The following is a 24,785-nucleotide window of genomic DNA, read 5'->3' on the forward strand; positions in this document are numbered from 1 at the left end:
TCGGTCATTGTAATATTGGCACAGATCGATTACTCTTGGAGCATTTAGTGAGAATTTTGCTTTTGGCTCCAGTATGCCAAACACCGTCCATTGCCATTGGCCCACGTGGTAACCCATTGAGCTGTTGCAGAAGTCGCTTGTCCTCCTGCGCAATAATACTCCGGTTCTTCAAAAAGCCACGACCAGAAATAGTATGCCTTGAAAGTGCAAACGTGCTGTTCTTTTGAGAGAGAAAAGTTTTTATTAGACTTGAATATTCTCTGTTTGGATAATCTAATTATTTGCCTTCAACTGGAGCTGTATTTTCTGATTTAGCTAAGGACTACATTTTGTTTCGTAAGTGGAGTGGTCATTTGTGAGCAAGTCGTTTCATTATAAGAAGAAGTGTGTGTGTGTACGGAGAGAAAACAGACTACCAAAATGGCACAGATCAACGGCTACAAAGAAGAATTACAAGATGAACTGCAAAAGACGGATCCAAATTCTCACGCAAGTCGATTATTGGCACAAGGTAAGCGCAGTCAGAAGAATTTTATTACACAGTGCACAGATCGTCCATTTTGTGCATGCGACCGGCGTGCCGTGTCTGTCCGCCATGTCTGCGACATTGTAATCAAATAGAAATTTGAAATTTGTGTGCAAAAGTTTGCTTGTAATGTGTGCATTTTGTGTTTTTTTGGAACATCCGACATGGTTTCCTGTTGTTAATAGAATAGTTTAGCTTGCACAAGTCTGAATTTTGTTCAACGCAATGAAAGACTCGGCTGAAGCTTGTACTTTGCAGAATAACAAAGAACCAGCAAAGTAACTTGGGTTTTTACTACTATCTGTACCTCGGTATCCGTTATGTTCCCCCAATTGAATTAATTTACTGACTGTATGCGTGTATATTTACCATTTAAAACAAGGGCTATGTGAAAACCAGTACGTCAAATAAAGGTGAAGTTCTGTGGAAAAAAAATGTCGCTGGACTTGCGGTGCACGTTGTAGCAAATTTTGGACAGTCGCGGGTGCTCTCCCCTCCCTAAGTCTTCCCAATCCCAGATGAAAGATTTGACATAAAACACACTTTGATCCCCACAAATGCTATACCTGGAGTGTCCTGAGACCCCCAATTTTAATTTTTAGGGGGGTCCAAGGTCAACAACAAAGACTTCTCTTAAAAGGCGGAGGTCCAACAGGCCAGAATACCCATGGGTATAGGCGGAGCCTATTTTCAGTGACCGACAGGTCTCAAGTTACCTAGTCTGGTGGATGCCGTGGCCAAGGCATTCCGCTTGATTAAACAAGCCAACAGCAGACTGCATACCTCGCCTTGGTGTGTGTGCCTTTCTTGTGAACCTCTGTAAACTCCCGTTGTGTGTGCGTGTGGTATTCACCTTTTTTTCTGATGGTTATTTGGAAGCATTATTAGTTGCAATTTATTCACACTAGCAATAAATCCTCTGAATGCAGATTACACGCACACACACACGCACACGCCGTCGCATGCGCGCGCGCATTTGTACACTTGTGCAATGCAACTGAGCACATGGTGAAAGTTATGCAGTGCCATGCACTAACGCAACCGGTCAACCTGACTTCGTGTTGTAGACTGGAGAGTAGAAATACCCTCTCTCTTGGTGCAGAACCTGAGTGGAAACTCGCACCAACAATCGGATGCCAAGAACTTGAGGGACCATCTACAGAGTTAAATGTGTCACTGCTTTCTATACATGCATGTTTGAATGTTTCACTCAAGACATTGGCGCCACAATGTAGCTCTGTGTCTTGGTTTTACAGTTCCCAAGGTATCAAGGTCAGTACCGTTTTCAAGACGAGTAGGTCAGTCTAGCCGGCTTTTGGAACAGTCGAACCCTTGTTACACAAACCGACTGCATTCTCTAAAGAAAATATATTGACCATTGTCTTTGCCATAATAAGCCAAATGTAAAGCCTGTGAATCTAACAAGTTGAAACTGACTTGTTAGACACCCTTATTTTGAACAAAAGATATAGTTTGCGTTTGTTAATTACGCTTGTGACCGTTGGCTTCAGGTTAACCAGTAAATCCAGATACATAACGGCACTGTGAGCGTGTGTTTCGCTCCTCGAGCCCACATGTTTGGTTTTGTCTTAGGTTACCAAAATTTGCGGGAAGAGGAGAAATTTATTGCGAAAACTTGCATTTGATTTAGTTAAGGCATGGTGTCGTGTCCGGAGGAGAACAGCTTTGTGACTAATAAATGTTTAATTAGATAGAGCAGGGTTCGACACTAGCGGGGGCGGGGGGCGGAACGCCCCAGAGTTTTGTGTTCCGCCCCAAACATTGCCAAAGCTTGGGGCCCACTCCGCCCCAGGATAAATTCCAACAATGACAAACCGAAAATTCTAATGCCAGAGCCAATCACTAAAAATCGCCAGTCAAAGTCGTCACTGAAATTTGCGTTACGATCAATGCCGCAGTCAAGAAGAAAAAAACCAATTGAAATCGTCGAAGGACAATGCCACAAAGAAAATAACTCCCAGATTGCGCTCTTTAGCGTGAGAGATAAGTATCGCCTTCAAATGCCAAACGCAAAATGTGGCGACACATCCCTGGTGTAAAAAGACATGGAAATGAAGATGAAGAACAGGGTGGAGAGAAACGAAAAAAGGAGACCGATGCAGTCAAATGTCGTAATTTCAATGTCAAATGGTTGAAAGAATTTCCGTGGCTTCAGTACGATGAAGAAAAACAGACAATGCATCGTTGCCGCACGTGAATACTGAGAGTGGGCCCCAGATTTGTTTTCTGCCCCAGCAATTTCCATCTTTGGGGCCAGTGTGGCCCCAGGCCAAATAAGTTAGTGTCGACCCCTGCAGAGCATCACTATTGCTGGATGTTGATGAATATGATATCTGTGACAGACAGGGATTGCGACATTTGCTGCAGAGTCGCCTGAAGAATGGTGTTTTAGTGTGTGAAAAAGTGGAAGAAAGTGTCTTTCATGAGTCATGAGTGCCTGGTTCCAACGTGCATGACTGTGATACGCGGTGTTCTACCGGAAACATCAAGCAACGCGTATACAATTATTTTCTCTGGAAAAGTCTGCCATAAATTCAAGACATTGGTACCTAAGATCGTATTCATCCACCAAATAACTTCAGCTTCCCTTTTCAGCCCAAGAAGAAACATTTTTTCGGTTGAACTTGAATATGTTTCACTTTTTTTTTTTAAAAGTAATAAATACCAAACTAACATTCGTAAAGTGCAGACTATCTTTGAAACGATTTATTAATTACAGAACGATTATTGAAAGTGTTTCGCTCTCAGGCAGATTAGCCAGTGGTGTCATGTAGCATCCATGGCGGCTGCAATAGCACGGAGTGACCGAAACTTTGGGGTCAGACAACATCTGGTAAACGTTATGTGGCGGGTGTGTGTTGCCGAAAAGGAATGAGCGGTGCGTGGACATTATCTTTCTTGTGTCTTTAGCTCCGCCCAGTCCACCACGACTGACAGCCGTTTGATTTTGAATTCAAATTTGGCGAGTGAATTTTTTTTCTGAAAGTATGTTATCCAGGGGTTACTATAAACACTTTTTGGGGTGCATGTTTGGTGTACACCTTACTGGAACGCCGAAGAAGAAGAAGAAGAAGGTGTACACCTTCAAATGTTTGCTTGACAAAAATGGTGCTTTTGAGTTTGGTATAGACGAGTATTTTTGAAAATAATATAGTGAGAGCTCGTTTCCTGAAAAGGGCTGGACATTAGACTGAAGTGCCACGCGCCGCTCTGCTTTTATACCCGACCCTCGGCCTTTAAAGGCAAACATCGGGAGGAATTTGTCTTGACACTGGCTTTCCCCCTTTCTTTTTACTTTTCGTCCGAGCAAAGTGCTGCTTACTTGAAAATGTGGAGGCACTTCCTCAGTTCCTGTATGTTTCTGTAAAATTTTGACTATGTTCATGGTTACTGTACTTATATGGACAGTTTGTTCCTTACGACACATTTTTCCCAATGCTAAACTGAGACGGTTATTAGTTATACATAAATAAATGACAAGAATGTTTCTTTTCACAAAATAAGACATCAAAAATGAATACAGATTTGATCTACAAGGAGGAAAATATCAAACCAACCCACACCCTAAACAGCCCCTAAACCAGCTCATGACAAACTTTTGGTACACACTTTACAAAATAATACTCTAATTTCTAACCAGCTGCGTTACACAAATAATACTCTAATTTCTAACCAGCTGCCCTACACGCCACCAGGCGTGAAAGGCAGTAAGTAAGTAAGTAAGACACAAGTTATCTCCCCTTTCTCTTTCTCAGGACGGTTGTTAGCTCCCCCTTTCTCAGGACGGCGTGTGTCTGGTACCAGGGAAAGGTTTATGTATCAATCGACCAAGCCCTGATACAACGGGTTCAAGTTTAGGTCTCTCCAGGAGAATAATTCCTTTCGATGTTCGCCTTTAACAACAATGGAGTTAAAACTCCTTGGGCTTTACTCTTAATTTATTTTCCAAAACAAAAGGCAAAGTAACTAAGTGTTCTAGCGCTCTTTTGGAGTTAGTTGGACACATAGTTACATGGCAAATGATAGATCACATTTACACAACCGACAGTTCAGGCTGTAAATAAATTTTTGCAGAGTGGCTCTAGACTGAACTGACGGGTCAGTTACGAAGTCCTTGGGCTTGAGCTCAGGCACTCGCGACTAGCTCTCCAAACAGAAGTTCCAACTTATTTTGAGCATGTACCAACATTTACTTTCATTGTACAGAGGGTAGCGCAGATCTTTACTTTTCTTGTGTGGCTCAAGATCTGATGAGGTGGTTACCAACTTGCCAGTTCTCAAGCCACGACCAAATCTTAACCATTTTTGAGACAGAATGTGCATGCAGCTTTTTTTTTACTCACATGCGAAGCAAAAGTGAGTCTATGTACTCACCCGAGTCGTCCGGCCGGCCGGCCGGAAAACTTTAACGTTGAATATTTCTTGGACACTATTCAGTCTATCAGTACCAAATTTGGCAAGATGGTGTATGATGACAAGGCCCCAAAAAACATACATAGCATCTTGACCTTGCTTCAAGGTCAAGGTCGCAGGGGCCATAAATATTGTCTAAAAAACAGCTATTTTTCCCATTTTCTCTGAAGTTTTTGAGATTGAATACCTCACCTATACATGATATATAGGGCAAAGTAAGCCCCATCTTTTGATACCAGTTTGGTTTACCTTGCTTCAAGGTCAAGGTCACAGGAGCTCTTCAAAGTTGGATTGTATACATATTTTGAAGTGACCTTGACCCTGAACTATGGAAGATAACTGTTTCAAACTTAAAAATTATGTGGGGCACATGTTATGCTTTCATCATGAGACACATTTGGTCACATATGATCAAGGTCAAGGTCACTTTGACCCTTATGAAATGTGACCAAAATAAGGTAGTGAACCACTAAAAGTGACCATATCTCATGGTAGAAAGAGCCAATAAGCACCATTGTACTTCCTATGTCTTGAATTAACAGCTTTGTGTTGCATGACCTTGGATGACCTTGGGTCAAGGTCACATGTATTTTGGAAGGAAAAATGTGTAAAGCAGAAGGTCAAGCATGTGAGTCGTATGGGCTTTGCCCTTCTTGTTTCAAACTTCAAGAAATAGTGTGTAGTTTTTGACCATGAAAATATTTTCCTCATTGCAGAAATTGAGCGCCTGGAAAAAGGAGAAGATAGAAAGGAAAATAGATCTATTGCATTAATCGATGTTCACCCACAAGAACCACAGCAGGTCGGCCTCAAAGTCAGAATACCTATTCACGAATTTCCAAAGGTATGTATTGTTAAAACATTTTATTACCTTTACAGTGTGACTTGTAATGCGCAAGCCTAATGCTTATAATTACGCTTACAGGTATTGGTGACCTTTTTATCAGCTGTCTCGCAGTTTAGTGTTGATATATTATGTGAACTTCTTTATATTAAGGTTATACATGTGAATTTACCTTTAGTTATTTTTTGCTTTCACTCATGGTATCTGTAGAGAAACAAAACTCTTCTTCTTCATCTATGCCTATGGGCTGAAACTCCAATGGTGTTTACGTGTATGACCGTTTTAATGTACTGTTGTTTACTCCGCCATTTTGGCAGTCTTACGCCACTTTCGGGCGATGCACGCTTGGTATTTTTGTGTTTCTATAACCTGCCGAACTCTAGATTATAAAATATATTTCGCGCGCACCCTATGCTCAGTTTGATATGTAAAGGGAAGCAACCGGTTGCAAGCCGGCATGGACAGAGACAACGTGGAGCGATGACTTGTTGGATGATAGGCTTGTGCCGTGGTCAGATAAAAACATGAAATTTGATCATTGCAGGCATGGGAATTGTCCGCCGAAAGGCAAATTTCCGCCGAATTTTTTTTTTTATATACCGAAAAAGCAAGTGTCCGCCGAAAAAATAAATGGGGGAGGCAAAAATGGTTCTAAAAACTGAATATAATGGCAAACTTTGAGCTAAGATGACACCAAATTACACCAGTTGGGTTTGGAGAGAAAAAAATTCCGCCCAAAATGCCCCCAAATCCCTCTAGCAGGGCTAGGCGCTTTGCGCCGTCGACTTTGCTATTACTTACAAATGTTCAGCCTTTTTTACTTTTTTTTCAATTCCCATGCCTGTCATTGACTTCCTAATGAGGATTAAGAAGGGTTAATATTTACTGTCTATCGGCAAATGTACTGTATTTTATCTCTTGTTTGTTCGAGTACTAACAGTTTTGATTTCATTCCTCCCTTGCAGTTTAACTTTGTTGGCAAGCTACTGGGTCCCAAAGGCAACACATTGAAGCGTCTCCAGGAAGAAACTGGCACAAAAATGGCCATTTTAGGGAAAGGATCCATGCGTGACAAATCAAAGGTTTGTATTGATACTGATAGTAGCATCGTTTCTTTGTGTTTTTTTGGGGGGTAATTTTGTTTTGAAATCTGTCAATTTTAGTATACCAGGGCTCATTTTGATGCCATCATTAAACAGTGATAACAAAATGTCCTCCATCATACTCATAGGCACTGCAAAGCCTGCATTTGTTCAGATTTTTGCTTTGCAGAGCAGTGATGTACATTTTTCTAGCAGCCTTTAGGACAATTGTCCTGAAGACTGAAAATCAATAGCATAGGTGTCAACCTATACGGTTTGGCCGTATTGCTGTACGGGAAAAATGCATTTTTTACCCAATACGGTGTATAGGAAAATCTATACGGGCAAAAGAAGAATATACGGCGAAAAGAACAAATTACAGCAAAGTTAAAATGAATGATAACAATGGAGATTGAGAGACAACGATCGACGCTTTCATGCAGACGACTCTCAAACGTTGTCATTGCGCATACTCACTCTTTTTCCACTTGACTTCCTATAAATCACTTCCGGTTTCCGGTACATTCTATCAAGCGTCGATCAACAAGCATGGCATCGCAAAGTTATCCTCCAGCTAAAAAGCTGAAAACTACATCGCAAAGTGGATCCGGACGACATCTTAAAGAGTGGGAGAGCCCAATTTTTAACAACGGTGCATACGCTGGATGGATTAAATCTTCATCAGAAGGCCCAGACTACTCGTTTTGTGTCCCATGCAGGAAACATGTGAAAGTGCGTCCCTCTGGATTTTACGACCTGAAGAGCCATTTTTCAACACGTGGGCACAAAGACATGGTGGCGAAATCGAAATCTTTTCGATCGATGGAAGAACATTTCAAGCCAGCGAAAGCGCCAGAAGTGAGCTCTAATGCCACATCTGCGGAAATTTTACCAATTTTGCCAATTCGTGGCAGAGCACAACTTGGCACCTCTCGTTGCCGACCACTTCACCGAATTGGTGCATACCATGTTTCCTGACAGTAAAGTTGCAGCAGATTTCGCGTGCAAGAGAACCAAAACAACGATGATCATCAAGGAAAGCCTTGCCCCTGCCTACACAAAACCTGTGATTGAAAGTTGCAAAAATGGCCCATTCACTCTCATGATCGACAAGAGCAACGACAGAAACACCACAAAGCGTCTCGTTATCCTTGCTCGACTGTTTGATGGGCAGACTTCAAAAAGCAGACTCCTTGATATGCCTGCATTGTCTTCTGGACAAGCCGCTTAAATCTTCAAAGTATTGGACGATTTCATGAGGTAGGCATACTCTCTGTGTGTATGTGTGTGTAAAGACTGCCACATTTCAAGGTTCAATTATTTGAAACAATACACCACTAAACACTTTCAGAATCAGAGCATGCACAGAGCAAATTTCGAGTAAACCGTCCAAATTTCAAGTAAAATCCTTTTGTGTGTCCAGCTCTGAAGTGTGTTATGCAACAAGTTTCCCTATGATCCGTCACTTTCATTCCCTCTTTATCACATGTAAAGCCGAAACTGTTAAGTGGTGTGTTCAATTTTATAAGGTCTTGAGCTGTGTAATTAGGTTTTGGAAGGCCTCATATAAGGGCAACACCAATGATAGGTTGACACCTATGCAATAGGACACAGTGTCCTGAGATTGCAATTTCAATAGGACAAAAACACGACTCGTAAAACCGCATTTAAAAAGATTTTTCAGTTTAAATTCTTCCACCTTCCGCGACTGTCATGACTAGATACTCAATGGATTGAATCACATTTCAAAGTTATTTGAACAGTTGTCGGGTTTTTTTTCACTGCCCATCTGTCGACAATGTTTTTTAGGTAGGCATCTGACCATTCTGCGGGTCCCTCAAGTTTTGCTTTCAGGATCATGTCCTGGGTTTTGACACACAATCGGTTTCTTCGAGCCATACACACCAAGCTCGAACGCACAACGGTTTTTGAGTCACTTGAGAAAAAGTGACTATGTAATCGGTCAGTGTTAGTCTGTCCGGCCGGCCGTCCGTAGACACCACCTTAACGTTGGACTTTTCTCGGAAACTATCAAAGCGATCGGGCTCATATTTTGTTTAGTCGTGACCTCCAATGACCTCTACACTTTAACGATGGTTTCGTTGACCTTTGACCTTTTTCAAGGTCACAGGTCAGCGTCAAAGGAAAAATTAGACATTTTATATCTTTGACAAAGTTCATCGGATGTGATTGAAACTTTGTAGGATTATTCTTTACATCAAAGTATTTACATCTGTAGCCTTTTACGAACGTTATCAGAAAAACAAGGGAGATAACTAGCCTTTTCTGTTCGGCAACACACAACTTAACGTTGGGCTTTTCTCGGAAACTATAAAAGTGACCGGGCTCAAATTTTATGTGAACGTGACTCATTGTGTTGTGAATAGCAATTTCTTCCTGTCCATCTGATGCCTCATATAATATTCAGAACTGCGAAAGTGACTCGATCGAGCGTTTGCTCTTCTTGTTCCGGATATTATGACAAAGTAATGCCTTGCGCATGTGCGAACATGCACGGGTGGTTCCCATTGGTTTAACGATTTATTGCTGAGCCAATGAATGCACTCGAGGCACCATATGGGTTCGGTTTTCTTTTTTTCTTCTTGATCCAACTTGAGAATAAATTAATTCAAAGAATCAGATCCAGGATTCGTACAGAGTCCTTGAACCCTGGAAAACTCCTTGAAAATTGGAAAACCTTTTCCAGGCCTTGAAAAGTGCTTGAAAATAGAGTTTTGTTAAATAGTCATTGAAAAGTACTTGATTTTTCCAAATTGTTGTCTATACATTTCGTCAGCAGCTTGTCTTATTTAAAAAAAAAAATGCAACCCCCTTTTTTTTCGTCAAATACAGTACACATTTTGGGAGAATAAAAGATCGAGTGAAAACGAAAGCAGACGAACTATTACTAGTCACCCGTAGTTGCTTCCCTTCTCGGAAGTTGGCAAGGGAAACAACTACGGAATGACTAATAGAAATTCACCAGCAACTTAATGACTTGAAAAACTGAAGGTAAGCTTGGTGCTTTGCATTAATTTGGGGAAAATCATGTCCTTGAAAAGCATTTATTTGGTCCTGGAAATGTCCTTGAAAACTCCTTGAATTGTATCAGCTCTGCCCTGCAGGAACCCTGCAGATCCCATATGGTGCCTCGTTCACTCAACAAACTAGTCACACGCAGTGCATACTTTCGCTTGGCAAAACCGAAACAAGCTTTCCTCTTGAAAATTGAACAGTCCGCATGTCCGCTTCATTGTCAAAAACGATCGGACCCTTGACCACTTCTTCTGTAGGTTAAGGGGAGGCACTGGTGTTAAAAGTGATTTTTTTTGTTTCTTAACTCTTGGGTCAACAAATGTTTCAGAATTTAAGTACTCAGTCCATCTCCTGAGAAAATGAAAAAAAATAAAAATTTGGACCATCGGTTGCCATGGTAGCAATCCAAGATGGCCGCCAAACTGCCCCTTTTTAAAACCCTAAGGCTTTTTTAAAACTGCATGAAATTTTGTTTTGATGCTTGTTATTTATACTTTAGCACAATGCCGAGAAACTGATAGAGTCGTTTTTTGATATCTCAAGTCATTTAAAAAATATCAGTGATGAAAGTGAGTGATGTTGAGTTTCATGAAAAAACGCCCCCCAAAACGGTATAACTTCTCAATAAATATTTTTTTCAAGAAATCACTATCAGTTTCTGCAAAATAACACACTCAAGATGTATGCAAAGTTTCAACAACGCAAGTTCATAAGAAAAAAAGCCTTAGGCTTTTGAAGTGACAAAAAAGTAGTTTTGAGAAAATACACAAAACGCGAAGAAAATGTATTTTTTGTACACAAACGTTTATGAAACATGTAACAAAACAACACTAACAAAACAACAAGTCTTGCTTGGTTCCACAAGAAAAACAGAAACTAAATTCAACAAAATTTAAAATAACAACACCCAGTGTTCTGCAAGCACCAAGGAAACTGTTCGAAGGTCACAATGATCAACTCTCATCCGTTATGTTCACGCTGCGTAAAGTATGCCCATCCATAACTCCCAACTTGTTATCAGTGAAGCCTTTTATCTTGGACCTCTTTTGGACTTGCTTTGAATAATCAGGGAGTCATATGACAGTGTCCTTTACTTTCTATACTACAATATTTGGGTTGACTTCTGTGAATTGCCTTGCAATGCCATGGGTACTTTGGAAGCTCCTCTCCAGCTTCTGCATCTGTAGAGACAACATAAATTCAAAATTAATATATGTCTATGACAAACTCAAATACTGCTATTCACATTTTCCCAACAATGACCCCCCCCCCCCCCCCCCCCCCCCCTTACACACACATTTGAAAAAAGGTATTGTAATATTGTGATACATGGTAACACGATATTTGGGCGCATGCATATGTCAGTGCTGATAGTCAAGCAGTGAACAAAAAGATGTTGACAAATCATGTGAATGGTACTATTAGGCAGTGCTGATCTGGTTTACAGCTATTGCACATACATTGCATGCAGAAACCATATGGTCTGCATGGGACGTATGACCACAAGCAATGTTCACTCACTGGGCCATGTGAATGCATGTTTGTTTGAGCCACAAGAAAACTGTGATCACAGGAGCAAGCTATATATAATATGCTCGAGAAAATAAATGAGGAAAGAACAGATGTTTTGCCCCAACACTGACAAACCTTGTGACAACCAAGCTTCACAGTAGCAGCACATAACTGACTAAATTTGCATCCTATTCAGTTTCTTTGCATCAGGGTGTTGTTACTTAGATTCTGTTCTTCAGCATAAAACAGTCACACACACACACACACACACACACACACACACACACACACACACACATAACCAAACAAATATATAAACTTCTACATGTTTGTCAAAAGAAGAAAAAAATACATACCTACTACCATCTTGCTTATCAGCTGCTTGGAATCTTCCCTGCTCTGCTTGGGCTAGTATTCACTGCACCAGATTTCCCAGGAGATGCAAGTTGCACCATGGCTGAACATAGTCATTTTTGTATTGATTGTTCTTTTTCTAAGCAGTTTATTTGCTTTTTTCAAGAGAAAAGATATAGGGTCTGCCTTCTCGTTGCCATAAATGGCAAACTCCGTCAGTCCGTGTTGTCCTTTTTGCCGTACGCATTCCGCTCCGCAACTCTAAAATAAGTCGTGGCTCAAAACACTCATGGCAACGTGCTTCAAACGTACACCACCGGTGGTGATTTCTTGCTCCATCTCAGCTGTTGCAAGGGAAGCAGCATAGTTTCCAGCCAATTTTCATTCTGGACGAAGAAGAATGCACAAACTTGATCTTCCGATTCGTTCGTAGCAATACCAATAGCAGACGACACTATCGACTCGCACTTTCTTTTTAAACTTCTGTCACGCCAGCCTCTGCAACTGATCTGATTTTAGTCGATAATTATCTCCTTTGCGTGTCAAGCACTGAAATCGGGGCAAAACGTGTGATAAACTGAAGTTTCCACAAAGATATCCAAGGAAAATCGCAGCTGTAGATGTTTCACATCGCCTTTGGCGAGACCTGGCGGAAATCAAGAATATTGCATTCTGGGAAGGCCGAATCGAACCGAACGAGACCGAGCATAAACGAAGTTTAATATCCGCGATTCGATTGGTCAGTAGACAAACATTTTCACACGGAATCTCCCGGAATCTTCATCGGTTGTCTTCGGCTCATTGGAATGTCTTCTTGTTGCTGTTACTAACGGCGCGAAATCTGTAAACGGAAATTCCCGTTGTCCGCTGTATGAACTGATTGTAGCAAAGAAAAGACAACTCATTCCAGTCATGCTAACGTGACCACCGTTGACGATGTGTTTGACTCACATTCACCTCTCAAACATACGCATTTTTTTGCTGTTTTGTGTTTGTTCAATACACAATTGCATACACATACATTGTTCATTTAGCCGTTTTGACCGTTTATGATTAATTCTGATCTAAAATCAGTACATCAGAGTAACCAGAAGAGGTTCAAAATTCAGAATCAGAAAGAAAACCGAAATGACCAGGGAACAAAAAAATCACTTTTTTCACTGTGGTGTCTGCCCTTAATCGGACCTGTGTCCTGCTGGGGTTAAAGCTATAGGTCCTGGGGAAATTGGATCGGTCAGAGACCGGAGACCGACTAAAATGTACATCACTGGCAGAGGTTGCTGCTCTGCACTTATCACATAGCTGCCAACCCTCCCCAGAAAACCGGGAAATTCCCGATTTTATGTCCAGTCCCGGATTTTCCCGAATAGTGCAAAAGTTTCCCGATTAAAAAATTTTTCGAGTATAGTTATATAATGACTGGAGTGTATTTTCAAGCGCCTGTACTCGGCGTAGTTTCACTTCTGAACTCTCGTTCAGCGCGAGGCTTCATCACACAAACGCTGTGATCAAAATCGAAACTAAACAAGAATAGGCGAGATTTGTGGCTGTCGCATGCGCTTCAGTCGAATGTGGATGAGAAGCAGAAGAAGCAGCAGCAGATGACCACAAAATGAAGAAAACAACGGTCCAGCGGCTGAAAGTCGGCCCGAAAGTTCTTGTAAAATTTCAAGAGTTACAAACAAGAGTATGACTTCATCTCCGAATCGACAAGACGCGGCATACATTTCGCGTTTTGCACCAAGTGCCGCAAAGATATATCGGCATCGGACATGGAGTCCGGAGGGATATTGAAGCTCATTCAAGAACAGCAAAACATGAACGGAACCGAGGGACAGCCGTCGAGAAGACGAGAAAGATTACCCAACTGTTCGCTTCAGACGTCGATGTTCGAACTATGAACGCTGATCCGTGCCAGTTATGCTGTTGTGAACTGTGATGGCAACAGCAATCTCCTTCATACCCCTGGAAGGTGTAGTGTGTTGTGACTTTTGGATTGTGAAATAAACTCAAGGAAGTAACTAACATGAACTATGATTTTGGTGCTGTTGTGAACCGTGATAGCAAAAGATATCTTCCCTGGCCACACACAATTGGAAGATGTGAGTGTCAAGAAGTATGAAATACTGTAGAAGGAAGCTTGACGTGCATTGGTAAGTCACTACATCTACTCTCTCTCCAGCTCATTCTTCCTTTTTTGTGACAAAATTTGCTGCCAGAAACTGGCAATTATAATCCTCAGAATGCACCAGATTGCACCATTTTGCTCCCTATGAAATTAAAGGCCCCTCCTGTTTTTGGAACCGCAGGAGCTTTCTAGTTTGCTGTTAGGTAGATTTTTGGTTCCTCTTTCCTGTCATGCTCTCTTTTTCTTCATGAATTCCTTTCTTTTTTCTGCCTTCTTGCTCATTCACCTGTATTTTTTCCAAAAATCTCTTCTCTTGCCGCTTGTCTCGCGATTCATGTATAGTTTAATCTGTTAGTGTTCTGATGTAAGTCCAGCAGTAGATAGGTTAAGCCTATTTTAACATACTGGAAACTGGTAATCTTCCAGTAGGTATTAATTTAGTTTTACTAAAGCCTGCTGGGACACAAGTAATGGGTTAGTGCATTTGTAAACAGGAATCGCTTGACAAGTGGCCCCCTTCATTCCCCCCTTCCTCGTCCTGATATGGCTCTGCGTAGTCGGCTGGACGTTAAGCAACAAATAAACAAACAAAAGCACCATTTTGCATCCTTTTTATCAAAAAAATGTCCGGGACCCCCCTAGCATTCTAGGCGCTTTGCGCCGTCGGCTCGGCGCAAAGCGCCGAGATGCTCATTCCTCCCTATTTTTATCTGGGAAAAGTTGGCAGCTATGTTATCAGCTTGGGTGTTTGTTTGTTTTTTCGTGATATGGTCTTTTGAGTGAAAAGCATTGCTGATGAGCACTATATGAATTGTTGACAAAATATGTTTATACTTGCATGAACTGTTTTCATTTCAGGAAGATGAACTGCGAAAGGAAGGTGGTACCAAGTATGCACATTTGACTGACGAGTTGCACGTCTATGTTGAAGCCTTCGCAGAAGTGTCAGATGGCTACAGAAGACTTTCACATGCAGTTTGTGAACTGAAAAAGTTCCTTGTTCCAGTAAGTAAAACATAGCAAGAGATTTCCACAAACTGTTACTGTCTGGTGTCCAGAATTAATGCATTTTCCTGCTAATTTGTGTGGAATCAAGTTTTATCCATGATTGATCTCTCTTGACCCATGAAAGTGTTAACCTATACAGCTAAGTTGTTTTTTTTAATTTCTAGTTCCCCTTTGAATCAAGTAGTTTTGAGTTATGTGTGTGTCATTCTCTACTATGGAAAATTTCTTGTCAGCCAGCATGTAGGATGGGTGGTTCTTCTTCCGTAGAGGACTGGGTTCTTGCGAACGTCTAGAGTCCTGCTGTTGAGTCACTGTTTGAAAGTCATCTTTCTCTATTGAGAGCTTGCCCTATCAGTTAGTTATTTACAGTTAATTTCAGATTCAGCTTTTCACCTGTTGCTCGGTAGACTTGTGTCTGAATGTAGGATGTGGGCAGCAAGCAACATACAAGGGCCAATATATAAAGCGAAAAGAGTCCCCAAGTATCCAGAGTTCACATGAACAGTGTGTAAAAGAAAAGAAGTCTACTCTCTAAAGTTCATTTATATGGAGAACGAGTATTAATGAAGGTGTTTTTTTAGGAGGGCAATGATGACATCCGCCAGCAACAGATGCAGGAAATGATGTACCTGACTGCTGATGCTCCTCCTCCACCTCATGGGGGGCGTGGTGGTTTCCGAGGTGCTCGAGGAGGGCCTGCTGGACGGTATGTGGCTTAAATTTCTTCTCCTTTTTGACTCGCATGCGAAGCCAAAGTGAGTCTATGTACTCACCCGAGTCGTCCGTCCGTCCGTCCGTCCCCCCCGTCCGTCCGGACGTCCGGAAAACTTTAACGTTGGATATTTCTTGGACACTATTCAGTCTATCAGTACCAAATTTGGCAAGATGGTGTATGATGACAAGGCCCCAAAAAACATACATAGCATCTTGACCTTGCTTCAAGGTCAAGGTCGCAGGGGCCATAAATGTTGTCTAAAAAACAGCTATTTTCCCCATTTTCTCTGAAGTTTTTGAGATTGAATAACCTCACCTATATATGATATATAGGGCAAAATAAGCCCCATCTTATGATACCAGTTTGGTTTACCTTGCTTCAAGGTCAAGGTCACAGCTCTTCAAAGTTATATTGTATACATATTTTGAAGTGACCTTGACCCTGAACTATGGAAGATAACTGTTTCAAACTTAAAAATTATGTGGGGCACATGTTATGCTTTCATCATGAGACACATTTGGTCACATATGATCAAGGTCAAGGTCACTTTGACCCTTATGAAATGTGACCAAAATCAGGTAGTGAACCACTAAAAGTGACCATATCTCATGGTAGAAAGAGCCAATAAGCACCATTGTACTTCCTATGTCTTGAATTAACAGCTTTGTGTTGCATGACCTTGGATGACCTTGACCTTGGGTCACAGTGACGGTCAAGGTTGGGTCAAGGTCACATGTATTTTGGTAGGAAAAATGTGTAAAGCAGTTCTTAGTGTATGTCATTGCTAGGTTTAGTCATTTGACCTTGACCCTGAAGGTCAAGGTCATGTCAAGGTCAATCATGTGAGTTGTATGGGCTTTGCCCTTCTTGTTTTAGAGTTATCTCCCCATAGCAACCAAACGAAGTCATTGCTATCTATGCAGGGCCTCACATCCATGAGAGGTAGCATAGGACAAATGTCCTGGCCAATGTAAAAGTGATAGGACATTTGTCCTGAACAAAAAGAAATCAATAGGACATTTTTTTCTCGTAACAAAACGTAAATATAATTAAACTTGACTAGTTTCTTGGCACGAGGGTAAAAGAACAAAAATACTTTTCTTGGCAAAAAGGTAACAGAAAATATAAAATAAATTACATCGAGTCAGTGCAGTGTTTCTGTCTCTGAACTTCAACTACTGTGTTGGTTCCTTTCTTTTGCTGAAGAGCATTCGCTTCCTCGTGGATGTCCACTTTTCAACAACCTTCACCACCCACTGTGACTTGTGAATGTCATCCTTTGGCCCCTCCAGGTACACACGCATCAAGCTTGAGACGAAGTTACGCGTGGGGGTGAGGGAGGGGGTATAGTGTCTTTCTTCGGCTCCGATGTTTGACTATCGCGATCGACATTCTCACCTGGGCGATCGGGCTCTAACTGCTCTGGGGCTGGAGGAAGCTCAGTTTCCGTGCTACTGACAGATGATGAGGGAAGGGACTTGAAGTGTAATTTCTTCTGTCCCTTTTCTGGGATCAGTTTTCGTTTAGGCGGCATGTTTGTTATTTTCGGGGAAAGCGCGAAGGGAGGCAACTCTCAACTGGCTTCGAGCATTCCGAGTTGCGAGCCTTGGAAACTCTTTGGTACAAGAGGCACAAAGTGTCTAATTTCGTCTGCTACACATCGCTTCGCAATACATGTACATTGATAAATTAGCATTCAAACTACTGTAAATTGAGAAGTACTGACGATGTCCGGATCAAATGATAGAATAATCGGACATTGACCACTTTGTGACAAAAACAATAGGACATTTGTCCTCCTGCATGAAAAATGTATAGGACATTTGAAAAAAATATCCTCATATGTCCGATGTCCGACGTGGATGTGAGGCCCTGTCTATGTGAGTTGGTAAGTATATTAATTAAATCAAAGTTTACTTTTGAAACTTTAAATTTTGGTTTGCTTTATTTTGAGTTTTCTTCAAAGCGGCATTCAGCATGGGAAGAGTCACAATACCAATTGTTGCTTATAAATTTATATGCTGTTTAATTATGTAAGTTGAGATGCCAGTCATCATGACTAGAAGAAGAGGCAGAATTAATAAATATATGCGTTCTTGTCACCAGAGGTGCCCCACCCCCGGTGCGTGGTGCTCCCCGTGGTGGTGCACCTCGAGGAGCTCCTCGTGGTGCTCCCCGCGGTGCTGGTGGCGCTCCTCGTGGTGCTGGTGCCCCTGTGCGCGGTGCTTCCAGAGGTCGTGGTGCTCCTCCTCCCCCACCGGCAGCTTCCAGCTACGATGACTACTCTGTAAGTGTCTCTGCTTTGATTTTTGACAGTCAAGTGTAACCTTTTTGATCAGATTCTCCATTTCTGGACCCGTGGTTTTAATTGCTTGATTAGAAACAATTTCTCTTCAGGAAGTCTTGTCAATTTGCCTCTATTGTAACACCCTGAGCTTGCTTCAGAGTCATCCTTTTCTAAGATTTTTTTGGAAGTCTTAAAACTGGTTTCCTTGCAGAAGGATTGTGTTTTGGAAAGGCTTTCAAGTTGAAGTTAACTTTTCATAATGTTCTGATTCGTGAGAAATGTTTATTGTAGGTGCATTAGATACGAAAGAATTACTGGCTGAAAATGCGTGAGCAGTCTAACTTGTAGGCATGTTATTTATAAACAGACAAATAAAGTTTGCATTGAACCAGCAAACCTAGACTAAAGAAAGATAGTGTTGTTACATTTATGATTTTCCCTTGGATTGACCTCATTCTTCTCTCGGCTGACTTGGATCAGTCCGGCTATTCGCAGCGTGGTGGCAACAGTGGCTATGATGATGGCTATGAGAGCAGAGGCTATGGGGAATCCAGTTACAGTGGCGGACAAGGGTAGGTGTCTGCATTTTAAAAATATATATTGTAATGGTTTATGTACTTGTCTTGGGTGTGTGCTTTTGTGACTGAAGCTTAAAATCCAGCAGTTTGATCATAGTTTATAATAAAAAAAAGCAGTGTGTCTGAAGATGAACCAGGCGATTGTAACGGTCATCCCATGGTATTGATGGTATGAATGATGTTTTGTGTGCTTGCTTGACAGCAGAGGCTGCAGGGAATCCAGTTACAGCAGTGGACAAGGGTATGTGTATGGCATGTTGGAATTTCCTGATAGTAATGTTTTGTGTACTTGTTCGAAAGGTATGACAGCAGAGGCTACGGGGAATCCAGTTACAGCGGCGGACAAGGGTATGTGTCTAGTTTGTTTAAATTTCCTGGTAGAAATTTTGTGTGTACTTGTCAAGTGTGCGTGTGGTAATGTCTGAAGCTTGAATTTCAGCAGTTTAATTACACTAAGGCCAGCGGTGAGTCCCAGAAGATGAACCAGGCGATTGTAACGATCATTCCATGGGATTGATGGTTTAAAAAAAAAAAAATGGTAGGCAGTTAAAAAGCAGTACAAATGAACTTTGAAGCATTTGACCTTATAACATTGTCTTTTATGTTAGACCTAACTTCTGCACTGGCACCATTGGGCTTGTCCTCGTGTTGAATGTCCATGGAATTTTGGTGTTTTGACATGTATTCCTCTACGTACGTGTGGTTGTAGGGGGGTGGGAATATGAACAGTTGAACTTGTCCTGGCGACCACCTCTCAGTAACAAACACCTGCCTATTACGACCACCTCAAAGGCTCCCCAACAATTATTTTTCCTATTTAATTCACAATTCCATTGCAAACACCTCTCTACAATGACCACGTTTGGTTGAACCCTTGGGTGGTCGTGATAAGCAGGTTCCGCTCTACTTAAAAACTGAAAGTTTTATCACTTAATAATGGACGTCAATGCTTTTGCACCCAACAGTGACGGACAGTATTATGGCAGCAGCGGCGGTTACGGCGGCAGTGGAGGGCAGAGCTCGGCGGCATATGATGACTACAGCAGCTACAACGATTATGGTAAAAGGATGATGTGCATGATCTTCAAGATCCTGGTAAAAGCGGCATATGTATGCTGCACACGACAAAAAACAGAACTTTTTTCTTCATCGATTTCAACTTCAGGAGTTTTAGAAATATTACTTTCATTGGTTCTTCTTCTTCTTCTTGTCGTTTGCTGTTAGATCAGACGGGCACAGTGGCATGGTGCTAAGACGTTGGCCTCCTAATCGGGAGGTCCTGAGTTCGAATCCCGGTCGCTGCCGCCTGGTGGGTTAAGAGTGGAGATTTTTCTGATCTCCCAGGTCAACTTACTTGCAGACCTGCTGGTGTGTACGTGAGACCATCTCAGATACTGGGAAACAGGGGTGGGACACAAGTTTAAAAAATAAATTTTGCAGAAAAACTGATGAAATGGTTTATATAATAAAGAGCAGGTCCCTGTGTATATGATACCGAAAAATCTTGTGAAAATTATCAGTACTTACATCGCTAGAGGATGGTAAAGTAATGAAGACAACTTTTATGATGTTGGTAACATGGTGTCCAGTTTGCACTATTTTCACAAAGGATGAAGAACAAATGGGCTAAATTGTGGATTATGAATAAAGCATATGACCCTATTGATGTTTTGTTAAAAAAAGAGAAGAAAATTCCTGCAATTGAAATTGACACATCTGCGCGAAAACTGGAAACCGTTACTTACATCATTACAATCGCCAGTCAAATCAGCTGAAAGGGTAGGCTAAGGTGAAACTATTTAATTTGTTGTTGCTTTGGACAAGGCTAGTAAAAGCTTCTTTTGTGAGAAATTGCATTCTTGGAAGAATAAATGATGAAGTGTACATGCATTAAACATGATGTAAGTAATGGGACACCATAGTGTAAGTAACGTGGAAACTATTGTCAATATTGTTTGTATCTTTAATGTCTACATGCTCACACTGGACAACAAAATAAACATCGCGCCATTCAAACCAAATAAAGTTTTATCAACTTCTGATCAGCATATCACAAACTACGAACTATTCAATGAAATTTATTGAGGGTAGCAAGCAATGAATCGTGCACGCATCCGATTGTGCATTGTTCGTCACACTGGAAACACAGAAAGCTGCAGTGCCGAAGGGCAGTCATGTTCAAAATCGTCGCTTATTTCAAGCAATATGCGCCATCGGCTTCAAATACTGATTGAAACTATTCATACAACATTGAATTATTATTTACTTACCATATGTTGGGTCCAGCAGTTTCGCAAAACGCAAATAAAACACAGTAGAACGGTGCAGATCACGTTTCGTCACAGGAACGAAACTGGAAACGACCCAGTTTTCAATCCGAATTTCTAGTCCATCCGGGTCAGATCTGAGCTATTTTTATAGCTGACCTCGTTCTCGCATGCTATGTGTGCGTACTGGAAAGGCTTTCGAAAACCGTCTCGGACTGGTAGTGTCAAAAATAGGCCGCGATCACGTTCGTGACATACGGAACCGAAGCGAAAGTTACGCCAGATAAAAGCGTCCTGTGCAATGATTTATTAATCTGCGCATTACTGCAGATTGCTAATCGAAAGTATGACATTTTGCACATGATTTCAACTCCCACATAGCATGAGTTTACACTGGTGAGGTGACGTGTCTTCATGATTGTGAGAGGGCCTCCTCTGGACACGAATGTGACGAACGAATGTACTTTTTACATTTAGTCAAGTTTTGACTAAATGTTTTAACGTAGAGGGGGGAATCGAGACAAGGGTTGTGGTGTATGTGTGTCTGTCTGTGTGTGTGTGTGTGTGTAGAGCGATTCAGACCAAACTACTGGACCGATCTTTATGAAATTTGACATGAGAGTTCCTGGGAATGATATCCCCTGACGTTTTTTTCTTTTTTTCGATAAATACCTTTGACGTCATATCCGGCTTTTTGTATCAGTTGAGGCGGCACTGTCACACCCTCATTTTTCAATCAAATTAATTGAAATTTGGTCCCAGCAATCTTCGACGAAGGCCGGACTTTGGTATTGCATTTCAGCTTGGTGGCTTAAAAATTAATTAATGACTTTGGTCATTAAAAATCTGAATTGTAAAAAAAAAAAAAAAAAATTTTTAAACGATCCACATTTACGTTTATTTTATTCTTCATAATTTTCTGATTCCAAAAACATATAAATATGTTATATTCGGATCCTAGATGTGATATGTTTGGATTAAAAACACGCTCAGAAAGTTAAAAAGAATAGAGATAAAGAAAAGCGTGCTATCCTTCTCAGCGCAACTACTACCCCGCTCTTCTTGTCAATTTCACTGCCTGTGCATCGAGCGGTGGACTGACGATGCTACGAGTATACGCTCTTGCTGTAAAAATGCAGTGAGTTCAGTTTCATTCTGTTAGTTCGACAGCTTGACTAAATGTTGTAATTTCGCCTTATGCAACATGTTTTCCCTTCGCTTCTCTTGAAACCCTAAGTCAAAAAACATTTTCTTTAATGCCTACTTCAAAATGAACTTACTTTACAATTTCAAGTGCTCTTTTACGGTTTTAGAGCTCTGATTTTTGCCTCAGCTTTCAACAAAGATGCGTGGGGTCTCTGTCCCGCTTTTCAGCGCCATTTTGACACCTATTTCCAACGTTTCTACGTCTATCATAAAATAATGATTTACTTTGCACATAATCAAATGTCATTTTTAAATACTAGAATGTATATACAGTGATCCCACACTGCCTAATTTAGACACCAGAAAGCGTGATTGAAGTAAATTGCAAAATTACAGAGGCACCCCAACAATTTGCGGGTGTTACCCAGTATCTAAGATAGTCTCACATGCAAGCACAAGACGACGTGCGCACGGAAAAGATCCTGTAATCCATGTCAGAGTTCGGTGGGTTATGGAAACTTGAAAATACCCAGCATGCCTACTCAACAAAAGCAGAGTGAGCTGACTATGCTCTGAGTATTATAGTGTGGGGAAGCCAAATGGGCAAACGAGCTTACACGTAACCAGAAAAATTCTAGTCTGTCTTTTATGAAGTCTAGTTATGTTGTTGCCTTGAAGCTTAAAAATCTTTGCTGTGGGATATTTTCTTGTTTCCTGGCTGAGGGAGTTTTGTTGACACTAGCTTTTTAAAAGTGCACCATACCTGAGTATTTTTTACTGGTCCATAGTTCCTTGGCTGACGGCATTGCCTCACATTACAGATTCTAACCGCATCGCACTGGCTAAACCGAAATAGTTTGCAGGCTGTCGTGCTTGAGTGCAGTTCAGGTCACTGTGTCTTTCAGTGTTCCTGTCTGCCTCTCACTTCTGTTTGGCCTGAGAGAAATACAGGACCATAGTGCTGATAGAGACGCCTTTGTCTTCATCAGTCTCCAGTCTCTGTTACACACTTGCATGTCTCTGTCTTGGAATATGTATTTCATCTAGTCTGTCTTTTATGAAGTCTAGTTATGTTGTTGCCTTGAAGCTGAAGAATCTTTGCTGTGGGATATTTTTTTGTTTCCTGGCTGGGAGAGTTTTCTTGACACTAGCTATGCCAAATCCTCTTCAGGCCGACCCGCTTTCAGTGACCCAGCCGATCCCGGCCGGCCAGAGGGGGTGTCGTACACTTTGGAAATAAAAAAAAAAGCTTGGAAAACCTTTGTTCCCTTCAGGCGTCATCTCTCATAAGGATCCCATTTTCAGTTTTCGATTCTTTCCCACGGTCAGCCCTTAGACACATGATGTGTCTGTTGAGCTCGGCACTGAAAATACACACATGTGCAAGTGATACGAACTTTATAACCCAACACACACAACCCCCCCCCCCCCCCCCCATACTCTTGTGCCGAGTGAGTTTCAGGTTTGATCTGTGAATGACCATGTGATTCATGGCTATTTTTAGGTGTTTTAAACTTGGCTGCAAACAAGTCGCGCCGGCTTTTTATCTGTCGGTTTTCTTTATGCAATCAATGGGTTTTGCTTCCCTCTTCTGTGGAAATACCAGGTAACATCAGTATTTACAAGGAAAATGCTTGGATACAATTTGCGTGACTAAAATCTGCACAGTTGTGTCGAGACGGGGACAACCGATCAAGCTTTCATGCATGACACGGCCTGGCCCCGGTCTGTGAAAAGGTTTTTCTAATTATTTGGCTTTTGTTATTCCACTGTACTTATTTCTGCTCTGTACTACCCGGCCCCTGAGATAACACTATACTTTCAGAAATGATTAATATCATTCTTCAGGTTCAATTAATAAAAGTATGGGGGCCGGGTGGTGTGAGAATTTTAATGAAATTGTTCATTTCTATTTAATTCTTTTTTCTCTTTTAATTACTTTGCCTGATTACCGTGTTTTGTGTGATTCAACCTGCGTTCTTTAAGATTATCTTCACCAATGTGGTTTATTTGCCCTGTTTAGTAGTGCTAATTTGTTCCCGAGATCAGTTTTGAAATATTAATTACACAGCCGATTTGTTGAAAACGACATTGAACACCAAATAAAGAAAGACAGCCGATTTGTGCTAATTAGTAACATCAAAAACATTTTATAACTCAAATACAGGCTCAGATAATGTTCTATTAGATTTTTTTCGACTTGAGTGAGTGTATTTTTTTTAATTACATGGATTTTGTAAGCCTTTCCTGTGATTCACTAAGTGCTTTGATTAGCCTGCTTAATTAGCATAATTTATGGCTATTAATGACGTTGTTCAGATTTTTTTTCTATAATGTTCAATGCTACAACAAACGATTTGTGTGATCTTTGTTCAAAACTAAAATTCTGGGTTTTTTTTGTTGATTTATTTGGAAGAAATCGTTAATTTTGTTAATTTATGCTAATTAAACACTGACATATTATCTCGTAGTACCTTAGAACATTTGTCATTGCATGCGCCACCTCAAAACACTTCAGAACTCAAAATTTGGTTGTTATAACTTACTTGTGGCACTTCCTATCATTCATTGAGTACAAAAATTGTCCAAAAAAACGGATACCGTGGTGTTTCTTCATAACAAGACTAAAGGGGCTGCGTCAAAATCCGACAAAATTTCCCGACTTCTAAGCATCATATCTCTGGAAGTTCTTCTCTGATTATCACAAAACACACTGTTTTGTAATCAGGCACAAATGTTCTATCAGATGACATCATTTTCTAATGTGTCAGTTGTATTTCAATTTTTCTTGTGGCATAGCTATTGACAAGCTTTTTAAAAGTGTGCACCATACCTATTTTTTACTGGTCCATAGTTCCTTGGCTGACT

At 41.1% G+C, this 24,785-nt stretch overlaps 1 protein-coding gene across 4 annotated transcripts in view; it reads left to right on the forward strand.

Moving 5' to 3' along the window:
- Positions 1–291: 291 nt before the first annotated feature.
- LOC138966374 (KH domain-containing, RNA-binding, signal transduction-associated protein 2-like) overlaps positions 292–24,785 on the forward strand; it is a 29,574-nt gene continuing 5,080 nt past the window's right edge. For 2 of the 4 annotated variants that reach the window (XR_011455678.1, XM_070338588.1), the window contains exons 1-9: positions 329–511; positions 5,677–5,804; positions 6,770–6,886; positions 14,775–14,921; positions 15,506–15,630; positions 17,746–17,926; positions 18,407–18,498; positions 18,805–18,852; positions 19,470–19,564. Coding sequence is in view for 3 of the 4 variants with exons in the window: in XM_070338588.1 (XP_070194689.1) it covers positions 421–511; positions 5,677–5,804; positions 6,770–6,886; positions 14,775–14,921; positions 15,506–15,630; positions 17,746–17,926; positions 18,407–18,498; positions 18,805–18,852; positions 19,470–19,564 (1,024 nt within the window). In the remaining variant the exon portion in view is untranslated. Of the gene's footprint in view, positions 512–5,676; positions 5,805–6,769; positions 6,887–14,774; positions 14,922–15,505; positions 15,631–17,745; positions 17,927–18,406; positions 18,499–18,804; positions 18,853–19,469; positions 19,565–24,785 lie in introns of all 4 variants that reach the window. The other 2 variants (XM_070338590.1, XM_070338589.1) reach the window with 2 other exon arrangements.

The sequence above is a fragment of the Littorina saxatilis genome, linkage group LG5, assembly GCF_037325665.1.
Source record: "Littorina saxatilis isolate snail1 linkage group LG5, US_GU_Lsax_2.0, whole genome shotgun sequence".
NCBI classification, from domain to species: Eukaryota; Metazoa; Mollusca; class Gastropoda; order Littorinimorpha; family Littorinidae; genus Littorina; species Littorina saxatilis.